General features: G+C 58.7%; 2 protein-coding genes across 2 annotated transcripts in view; one reads left to right on the top strand and one right to left on the bottom strand.

Annotated features, from left to right (window-relative positions):
• The window catches only part of DNAH1 (dynein, axonemal, heavy chain 1), an 81920-nt gene extending 80004 nt beyond the window's left edge, over positions 1-1916 (top strand). Inside the window, exons 77-79 of the mRNA XM_010851742.1 lie at positions 1-280; positions 564-798; positions 1346-1916. The exon at positions 1-280 is cut by the window's left edge and continues 9 nt beyond it. Coding sequence (XP_010850044.1) covers positions 1-280; positions 564-798; positions 1346-1467 — 637 coding nt within the window. The 3' untranslated portion in view covers positions 1468-1916. The remainder of the gene's footprint in view (positions 281-563; positions 799-1345) is intronic.
• A 132-nt stretch (positions 1917-2048) lies between these two features.
• BAP1 (BRCA1 associated protein-1 (ubiquitin carboxy-terminal hydrolase)) lies at positions 2049-10494 on the bottom strand. Its single transcript, XM_010851740.1, has 17 exons — positions 10400-10494; positions 10272-10301; positions 10107-10161; positions 9021-9153; positions 8522-8641; positions 8154-8215; positions 7926-8068; positions 7636-7714; positions 7049-7172; positions 6608-6755; positions 5973-6157; positions 5400-5533; positions 4412-4890; positions 4140-4300; positions 3776-3868; positions 3570-3642; positions 2049-3387 (listed from the first exon to the last, which is right to left on the bottom strand). Exons 1-17 carry the CDS (start codon positions 10434-10436, stop codon positions 3254-3256), a joined length of 2190 nt encoding a protein of 729 aa, XP_010850042.1. The 5' UTR covers positions 10437-10494; the 3' UTR covers positions 2049-3253.
• Between the last annotated feature and the right edge of the window lie 6 nt (positions 10495-10500).

The raw sequence follows: 10500 nt of genomic DNA, 5'->3' as shown, positions 1-10500 counted from the left end.
GATGTCCTCACAGCTGGAGCTGATGGCTGCCAGCCTGTACAACAACTCTGTGCCCGAGCTCTGGAAGGCCAAGGCCTACCCGTCGCTTAAGCCACTGTCCTCATGGGTCCTGGACCTGCTGCAGCGCCTGGACTTCCTACAGACCTGGATCTCCGAGGGCATCCCAGCCGTCTTCTGGATCAGCGGCTTCTTCTTCCCCCAGGCTTTCCTGACAGGCACTCTGCAGAACTACGCCCGCAAATCTGTCATCTCCATCGACACCATCTCCTTTGATTTCAAGGTCTGAATTCAGCCAGGGTCAGGTCAGGTGACAGGCCAGGGGGTGTGGCCCAGGTGGGATGGGCACTGAGGCCACAGCTGGCTGGCAGGATCAGGGAACTCCTGAGCCGGGGTCGGGGGTCAGGAAGAGACTATAGACCCCAGGGAAATCCCTAGGGCTGGGGCGCAGGCTATATGCTACCAGCTAAAATAGCTGATGCTGGGGCAGGCAGAGCCCTCAGGACCCAAATCCTACCCCACATTCTGCGGTTTATATGTGAGAGGCATCTGTGTGCCCACACCAGGTGATGCGCGAGTCAGTGTCAGAGCTCAAGACCAGGCCCAAGGAGGGGTGCTTCATCCACGGACTGTTCCTGGAAGGTGCCCGATGGGACCCTTTGGCCTTCCAGCTGGTTGAGTCTCGGCCCAAGGAGCTGTACACAGAGATGGCTGTTATCTGGCTCCTGCCCACGCCCAACCGCAAGGTCCAAGACCAGGACTTCTACCTGTGCCCCATCTACAAGACGCTGACCCGTGCTGGTATGGACCCAGGGCGGGGGAGCCTACACCACACGGAGGGCCATAGGCAGGGCCCAGGGTTGGGCCAGTTAGGCTGACCCAGGTTAGCTGAACGAGATGGCTGGCAGAGGTCAGTCAGCACTCCTGAGGCCCACAGAGCTGGTCCAGCAGCAGGCAGGGTAGTGCCCAGGGGCTGAGCTGAGTCTGTGGGGAGTGGCCCCTGAGCTCACCACCCTCATCTCCCTCAGCAGACCCATGTTGGATCCTGGGAGCCCCAGCCTGCCAATGGAGGTTCCCAGGAGCCAACAGGCCCAGAAAGGATGGGTAGGCCCAGGCTGGATCCAGCAGGGAATGAGCAGGGGTATCAACTGTCCCATTCCAGTCCTTAACAGGTGCAGTAACCCAGGGCAGGTCTGAGCCTGGGCCACACTGGCCAGACAGGCTTCCTCTTGGGTCAGGTCCCTTCCTTGTCCCAAGCTCAGTCACCAAGGGACCACCTTCCTTTATACCCTGTTCCTGCCCCAGATGAGGCAGCGAACTTAACCTCCTCCCCTCTCGCCTGCTCCAGGAACACTATCGACCACCGGCCACTCCACAAACTACGTCATTGCCGTGGAGATCCCCACTGACCAGCCCCAGCGACACTGGATAAAGCGTGGTGTGGCCCTAATCTGTGCCCTGGACTACTAGACCCAGACAAAAGGGCTGGGGCCAATTAAAGTTGCATTTCCTGAGCGGTCCCGCTGAGCCTTAGCTCCTTCCACCAGGCCTCCTCTGTAGGACCCACGGCCAGAGAAGGTGCGGGTGAGAGGCTGCAGTGGCCTTGAGAGAGAATGTGCTTAGCAGGGGGAAGCATGGCAGAGCTGGAAGCTTTGACCTGCAAGGGAAGAGAGGTGAGCCTTGTGAGGTCCCAGGACCCCTCCAGGGACAGCGTACCAGGCAGGACTAGAGGCGGAGCTACCACCTCCACTGAGTCCCAGCACCTCTCAGGTTACAAAGCCGTCAGCTCGGGTAAAGCCGCAGCCCTCTCCTCCCACAGTACACCTTGCACACCACTCCTCGGGGTCCTGCCTCCCACTGAAGCCCCCCCTCCCCCCGCCCAGTTCGGGCCGTAAACCCCAGACCTAGGGTCCCAAGAACCTCTGCCCCAGAATGAGAATGCACTCCCCTCCCATCTCTGGTCACACACAGGGCCCAGCCCAGGTCTGGTTAGGTCCTCACTCCCACCACGGCCTAGCCTCCAAACCTCAGGCCAGCAAGCACAGGTGGGCTTATTTTTAAGGAGAGTTTTATTCATTCATCCATCCAGTATTTACAGAGGCCAGAGGGGTCGGGCTACGCTTAGCACAGAGAGACAGTTGCCATGGCTGCAGCTGCCCCCCCACCCTGGTCACTATGTACACATAAGGGGCTGGCTTGGATCGCCTCGGAGCCGCCTGCCCAAGGCCACGGGGCTCCGTCTGGGGCCTGAGCTCCAGAGGCAGTGCTGGACCCATTAGCCCTTGGCCATCAGGCCCTCTGGGAACATGGAGCTCCGACTGGTTGACTTGGTCCTGCTGTCCCCCACCCTGAGTGCCCTGCAGAAGCTGAGAAAGCTGGCATGGCAGGGAGAGCTGAGTGGTGCCAGCTTTTGCAAGCAGCCCTGTCTCTGCTGTCTCTAAGAGGAGGGAGACATGGTAATACTGAGGGCCTGGGCAAAGGCTCCTCTGAGCCCAGGAGCCCAAGGCAGGCCCCTTGCCAGGGCCACAACACTGAAGACAAAGAGCCCAGGGCCCTGCCACAGAGAGCAGTCTCGACGAGGCTGGCTGGAGCCAGGCCAACCAGCTCAAACACTCCTCTCTGCTCAGGCCACGGGACCCCAGCAGGCTGCTCATCCCACCCCTGCGGGGACACCCCACTCCCAGCCTAGTCCAGCAGCCAGGGCCCTGAGTTTGGAGCTCTCCCAGGAGGAATGAAGAGCAGACCTGGCTTCCCCAACAGCAGGAACCACCGGGGGCTGGAGCAGCAGGGCCCACTGCTCACGTGGCCCCCAGCTGTGACCCCGCAGGAGTAACTCCGGCCCTCCAGGATGACAGTGTTAGGAGAGAGCTCAGAGTCAGGAAGCTGACTATGTCAACACAGTGGTGGCAAGATAGGTCAGAGCCCAGAAAAATAGACGTCTCTGTAGGTAAAATATATATTCTGCTGCCCAGGCAGAAAGGCCAGGTCCTGCTGCTCCACAGCCGGCTGTGGAGGAAGCTGCAGCACCTCACTGGGCCTCTCAGCTCTAGCTGCTGCCTCCAGAGCACGACAGGGCCAGCTTGCCCTGCCAGGCCCAGGGACACGAGGCCGAGGATCCCAGCTTGGCTCCCATTCCCAGGGTCTGGGCTCTCCAACTGGAACTATCCGGTAATACTGGGAAGATGGGGACAGGGCAGGGGAGGGCCCTGGTGAGGGCCAGGCGGCAAGAGTGAACGCAGGGTCTGGCCAGCAGTCCTCACTGGCGCTTGGCCTTATAGGGACGGGAGCGTTTCCGCCGGTCCGGCTTCCGCTGCTTGTGGAGCCGGCCAATGCTGACCCCCTGGCGCCGCCGCACTGAGATGTTCTGCTCCACCAGATTGGCCAGCATGCCTGCGGAGAGACGCAGGCCTTTGAGCAGGCAGTTGGATGCCTGGGAGCTGCGACTCAACTGGCTGCAGCCTCAGGTCGGGGGCTGAGGCTCTTCCTGCCCTCCCCAAGACCACAGTCAGCTCAAGAACCCCCAGAGGCCAGAGGAAAGGGGCCTGAGGGCCAGGGTGCTGAGCCTGGCTCACCTTCCTGAGCCAGCATGGAGATGAAGGTGCAGATGAACTCATCGTAGTTGTGGGTCCTTCTCTGGTCATCAATCTGAGGGAGAGAAGGATCAGGACCTGAGGACGCTACAGCCGTCTCCCCAGAGCAGCCACTAGCCGACCCTAGCAGGTCGCGCCTGTGGGAAGACAGGTGGTCAGCAGACCAGGCCACTGGAGAGAGGGCCCACCTTGAACTTCTTCCTCTTCTCCACTTCTTCCTTGAGACAGGCCTCATAGTTTGCAATTTCAGCCTCCACACACTTCAGCAGCGCCAGCAGCTCCTGCCAAAATGCACCAATGGCACCCATGAAGGGGGGCTGGCCAGCCCCGAGGCCCAACTACCAGGGGGCAGCAAGAGGCAAGGGCAAGCAGCCAGAGGCCCTGCAGCGTATCAAGGCCCCTGCCGCTACCCCACCCAGACAGGCTTCCTGGCACCTGGCTTTGGGCACCACCCTCCACACCATAATTCCCACTAGAACTCAGCACCTGGACGGCAGTGCCCTGGGCCCAGCCCTCGTCAGGATTAGGAAAGGAAGCCACAGAAGGGCTCACCTTGGGTGAATACTTCTCCCCATTCAAGGACTCGCTAGGCCTGACCAGCCCTGGCTTCTCTCTGCTGTCCACAGCCTCCACCACCTCCTTCTCCTCTGGGCTGCCAGACCCCTGGCTGCCTTGGCTTGGTCTGATGGAAGGGGAGGAACCCTTCCCACTCTCTGGGAAGAGAAGGCAAGAGAAGACCCATCAGGGTGCAGGATGCGTGGTGGTCACTTGGCCACCTCCCTCTCCAATATGCCAAGAGGCCAGGGAGCCAACCCAAGGCCCACCTGTCAGTGCCAGGGGACTCAGCACACCATCCTCAGCCAGGTGCAGGAGGCCCGTGCTGATGACAGGACCCAGGTCACGTACAGCGCGATTGTAGCGTATGCAGTCAACACGCAGCAGGCTGTCGTCCTCTCCAAAAAGCACCTTGGAGATGTGCGAGGTGACGGGACTAGAGGGCCGCGTGGGGTTGGCTGAGCGGATGGGCGAGCGCAGTGGCGAATTGAAAGCGCTGCCGATCTCAGAGGCTGTGTCCGTGCTCTCGTTGCTGGGGGTGGGCGAGGGCTGCGAGTGCGTGGGCACTGCCACAGCCGGACTCCCCGCCCCGCTGCTCGTCTTGATGGACAGAGGAATCGAGAGGTCCTTCTGGGACTCTTTGAGCTTCTCGGCCAAGACGTTGATGGTGTTGGGCTGTAGCACTGACAGCTGCCCATCTCCAGAGCTGCTCAATGGCCCTGGTTTCCCCGGCCCCTTTCGCTTATACCTGTGGGGCCCAAGGAGAGGTGAGCCCAAGGAAGAGGCCAGGGGACCACATCCAGCAGTGCCCAGGATGACCTGAACACTTCTTAGCCTCAGGAAATGACCCTGCAGCTCCAGCAGCCTGACTTGGCCATGCCCAGCCTAGCACTCTGAGCTCTGACAGCTGCAGCCAGGTGTCCTCTGAGAACACCTCCTCTATTCCAGCTGCCTCACTTCTGGCTTTTGGCCAATGCTGTGTCTTCAGCAAAGATACCCGACCCCATCCTTCAAGGCCTGGACACAAGGCCACCTCCAAATAGGCCATGACTCGATGTCTACTTAAATGTGCAGAGCCCTGCCCCAAGCCCTCCAAAGACTTCTGGGGATCTGGAGTCGGCCCTTCACGTCTGCCTCCCCTAGGCCCTGCACTCAGCAGGCGTCCAGCGTCATCTGCTGAAGGGCATTCTCTGTGCTGGAAGAGTCAAGATAGGCGCCGCAGCACCCAACCTCCAGCCTTACAGAGCCGGGGCTGACCTGATGGCGGAGCTGGTGCTCTGTGCGTCGTCCTCCTCCTCATCCTCGTAGTCATCTTCATCGTCTGAGTACTGCTGGGGCGGGCGCACTGGAACTCTGCTGCGGCCCACACCCGCTGCCAGGTCTTCCTCCTCCTGGAGCAGAGGCCCAGTGCAGCCGTGAGCCAGGGGCCAGTCAGCCCTGGCCAGACACAGCACCTCCCCCAGAAAGCCAGCATGGTTCTCCAGGCTGAGCCCACTGAACCCACCTAGGTGCTCCAGAGCACTCCTTGCCCCCTGCCTACACAGGGCTTCTAAGAGAAAGAGAGTGCCCTGAAACATCTGCATTTATTTTGCTAGTAGAACCGAACCCCATGCCCTAAACATTTAGCCCCACGGTTTTGAGACTGAATTTAAAGTCAGAGGAGCTCTCTCTGCCTCCCTAAATCCCTGCAGTTGTGGGCACTTCTGAGTATCAGACAGAGAACCCCGGTCACCTAGGCTGGGACAGAGAGCAGACATGCATGAGGCCACCTGAGGAAAGTGCCTGGGGCAGGCTCTCCAGAGAACCCTGATGGGAACCCTCCCCACTTACCTGCATGGGGGACTTGGCATAGTTGTGATTGTCCAGAAAGGCTGGCAGCCGCTGGACAATAGGAGTGGGGTTGGGGGGAACCCCATTGATGTTGCTCCCTGGAGGCTTCACCACCAGCTTGGGTTTGCTAGGAGGGCTGTGGGTCGGGGCTTGTGGGCATGAACCAGCCACCTCCTCCACGCCATCTGAGAGAGGGAGGGCACAGGCAGGACTTTCAGCCAGACCCTTAAGAAAAGTTGTCCTCAGGCCTGGTCTCCCCTCCCCTTGCCAGAGAAGAACAGAAGAGACAGCTCATGGATTCAGCATCAACAAATGTGGCCACAGTGAGACAGGAAAAGGGTGAGATTAAAAAAAGAAGAAGGCGAAAAAAAAAAAGGTCCAGAGAAAGCAGACAGGGCATATACTTCAGAGAGAAGGCTTGGGGGCCTTTGGTCATGGCAGCCCTTTCTTTGGGGAGGGACCGCTCTTCCTCCATGTTCCAAGGGGAGGGGACAGGGCTGCAGGCTGCAGACTTCTGACCGCCCACAGGAGCCCTGAGCCACTGCCCAAGCCTCCCCAGAAAAAGACCTGCTCTGCTTGGGCCTCCAACGTCAAGCTGTGAGGGGGAGGCTCTGAGGCCCGAGAGGCTCCAGTACCTGTGTGGGTGCTCTCAGAGGCCACCGGGGCCCTGCTTGTTTCCAGCGCCAGAGGGGACTTGCTGCTGGCGGGGTTGGACTCTTCAGGCAGCTGTGACTCTTGAGACTTGTGGGTCTGAATCAGCTCTGGCTGTGTTACCCTGATCAGCTGAAATCAAAATCCAAGGTGCAAAGAAGTGAAGGGAGACCCTGGCTTCCATACCAGACGGCTAAGGGCCTAGACTCCACACACTCAAAAGGGAAAGAAATCAGCCAGACCTCCTTTCAGAGGCTATCCTCCCCCTCCCCTCACCAAGTCCCACCGTGGGAGCCAAGGAAAGGAGTGGTTAGTTGAAGCCCAGACCCACAATAGAGTAACTGGGGAATCAAGAGACAAGGCCCCAGTGGAGGGAAGGAGCGGGTGGCTGCGCCAGTCACGGACTGGGCAGGAGGGGTCCCCACCTGCTGCAGGGCCTCCAGTACAGTCTGACGGTTCACTTTCAACACGTGTAGCCTGGCCTCGTACTTGATCCTGCGGTCGGGCACCACCGCCATCAGGTTGAAGCGGATGTCATGGTAGGGCTCCCTGCAGTCACAGCCGCAGCCGTGAGAGCAGCTCTCACCCTGGCCCCACCATCAGGAGGAGGCAGATACGCTGGCAGGGCTCCCTGAAGTCACACCTGCAGCCACAGGTACAGGCCCCACCCCCACAGGCGGGCAGCAGCTGGCCATGCACACCGGGTACCTCAGCCGGTGCCTTCCAGCAAGCTGTGTGAGGAGCCTGTCAGGAAGTTTGAGCCAGCACACCTGGGCCACCCGAGGCTCCACCATGGCCTGCCCCTCCCCAGTCTATCCTGCAGCAGGCCACACATAGCCTGGATGGGAAATAGGGCAAGGAGCTGAGAGCTCAAGATCTAATCCTGCTTTTGCCAGATTCATCATGTGGCCACGCACAAATCATCTGGTCTCTCTCCACCTTGGTCCCCTCTTCTGTGTCCCTCCCGATGAGGGCACAGCTCCAGAGGTCAGGGTAGGCACAGAGTCCTTACCCTGCAGTGGCGAGGCCAATACGCTCCATGATGACCCGCCGGGCTTTGTCCGTCCACTCCTCATCCTCCCCCCAGGGCCCTGGGGAAACCAAGACGAGGAGTCAGCAGGTGGGAAACCCTGAACTCGGGCAGGCCAGGAGTGGGAGAAGGATGGACAGCAGTTGAGCCAAAGGGGGCCAGTTGCACAATGCAGTACAACATGCTATCCAGCCAGAGCCTGAAGTCAAGACCCACCCCCCTGAGGACCCTGAGCCCCAGCCCCCTAGGGGGTCAGCAGAGAAACCCCCTACCATGGTCAATGGGGTAGACCTTCAGCCCATCCAGCTCAAAAAGCCGGCCTGTGATAGGCACATAGCTGACAAAGTGGAAGGCTTCCATGGTCCGCACAGCACTAAGGCCATTCTGCTTCTCAGGGAGGTGGCGTGGCTCAGGCCTGGGGAAGGACACAGTCAGCGCCCAGAATGGGACAGCCCCGTTCCTTGTTCCCACCCCCATCAATTCCCACAGCTCCCACACACCTGGCATGGCTATTATGTGCCTTGGCCAACTCCGGAGCATTGCCAATCGCATATCCTTTGCTCTAGAGGAAGGAAAATAAGGCCACATCAGAGCAACTTCTCAGGTGGGAAACAAAGCTCAGGAGAGCAGGTCTGGAAACCTTCCAGGAACTGGAACAAGCACAGGTGGACCCTCCTAAGGGCCTGGTGGGGGCAGAAGAGAGCTCTGGAGCCCCCCAAAAATAGGCTCTACTGGCCCTACACGGTAATCAGTGGACACTGGAGAACAACGTGGCCTGATAAAGTCCTAACAAGGCATGACTTAAGGAATATTCCTTTTTCCCCAGGTCTGTCTCCTTTTCTGGCAAGTGGAAGGCACTGTGGCCTACCTCAGGGCTGAAGCCTTTGGTGAAGTCCTTCATGCGACTCAGGGTGGGCCCCAGGTCCACATTGCTGCAGTTCAGGAGCACGCTCAGCAGGGCATGGGTGGCACAAGAGTTGGGGATCAGCTGTGAAACAAAGAACAGTCACCCATCTACAGCACGCCTCAGACCAAGCCCATACTCGTCAGTAAAGGGGTCCCAGGCAGGACAGTCATATCTGGACAATCCTCATCAGCTCTCCTCATCTTTACCCAACATCTGTTCATTCAACTAAGTACCCATCAGCTGTCTGGGGACATGGAAAATGGACTCAGGCATCGCCCTGCTTTAAAGAGACTTCCTGTTTTTCATGAAGAAGAGCTCAGTTCCTTCTGCCTCGGGACTTCTGTAACCACCACCTGCGGTATCTGTCTATCTCCTCCTCTTGCCTTCCCCCGCTTCCACTTTCCAAGCAAAGAAAATGGCAGCATCCCACCCTGCAGAAAGAACACAGAGCCCAGCAGACCTGGTGGGCAAAGAACATGTTATTCACAATATCATCATCAATCACAGATGTATCATCCACCAAGGTAGAGACCTTGCGACGGGATCGGCGCTCTTCGATCCATTTGAACAGGAAGATGAATCCATACACGGGGCTGGGGAAAGGAAGGGACAGAACTTGACCAGTCAAGTGGGGGAAGGCAATCTGCATCCCCTTTCCCCTCCTCTCGGGTGTCCTTCTTGTGATCCCACCTCTCCCGTGGCTTCTTCCTAAGACTGCCCAAAGTGGCCCTGAGCCCTCACACCCCAGGAGCCTGATGCAGGCAGAGTCAAGCATCAGCCTCTGGCTGTGATGCTCCAGGAGTCCGCTCAGCATCCTTATGCAGTCTAGGGTTCTGGGATAAGAAAGGAAAAGCTGGAACCAATGGCCCAGGACCAGGCAGGAACAGAAGGTAAGGCAAGAACAATATGATGTGATATTTAAACACTAATTCAAACTTCTGAAACCCAGGGCGTGGGCCCCAGTGCAGTCAGGCAAGGAAATGTACACCCATAGCAGTCCCTTCTGTCCTGGGAAACAAAAGCAGACTTCTCTGTTCAGTCACTATAGCAGCTCCTCCACACTTCTCTTCTGTAGGATCACCAAGACAAGACCCTGAGCTTGGTCACCCAAGAGAGGCCTTGTCAGATGCCACAAACCAACCAATCCATAGGACACCCTTGTGTGGGAATTAAAACCACTGGCACATGAGCATGTTAAAGCAGTCATTAGTAAATTACAGCTGCACAAAAGACACTGTGTGACCTGAGTCAAGAGAAGGGGGTTTCCAGCTGGAAGGCAAGAAAAAGCAGCTGAATTGAACCCAAGAGATGGTTAGAATTTGGAGGGAAGGGGGTACCACATAAAGAGTGGTGCGTAGGGAAAACTGGGAGAAAGGAAAACACAGTACCAGCTTCATCAGGAGGGCACCCAAGGAGGAGGGATGCTTCCTGATAATAAATTTTACAATTTGGGGCTTCTGAAACTACCTCCCTGAAGAGCACTCTCTCTCAGGCCCCTCCCTAGCCCTCGAGGTGTAAAGGGTGGCTCTGACGCCAAGTCACTCACCCTTGGCATTTGCTCTGAAGGTCATAGATCTCCTCCACCTGCACCCCTTTGACACCTGCCATCAAGGAAGGAAAAGAAGTCGGGAAGGGCAGCCCCTGGCTGTGGAGTGATGACCCAGGAGTAGGCCCCCAGAGCCCGGGTCCGGCGGGCAGGAGAGGCTCTTACCGAAATCTTCCACGAGGAGGGTGAAGAGGCCTGGGGGAAACGAGAAGAGGAGCGAGTGGTGATCAGAAAGGCGCGTCTCGGACCCACCCGGCCTCCCCAACTCCCGGCCTGCCCGATCTCCTTCTCACCAGGGTCGCTCTCCAGCTCCAGCCAGCCCTTATTCATCTTCCCGCGGGGCGGGCCCTCAGCGCCATGTCCAGGCCCTCCCGACCCACCCGCCGCCTCCCTG

The sequence above is a fragment of the Bison bison genome, unplaced genomic scaffold, assembly GCF_000754665.1.
Source record: "Bison bison bison isolate TAMUID 2011002044 unplaced genomic scaffold, Bison_UMD1.0 scf7180017864304, whole genome shotgun sequence".
NCBI classification, from domain to species: Eukaryota; Metazoa; Chordata; class Mammalia; order Artiodactyla; family Bovidae; genus Bison; species Bison bison.
The sequence above is the reverse complement of the archived record's forward strand: the minus strand, read 5'-3'. Positions and strand labels throughout refer to the sequence as shown.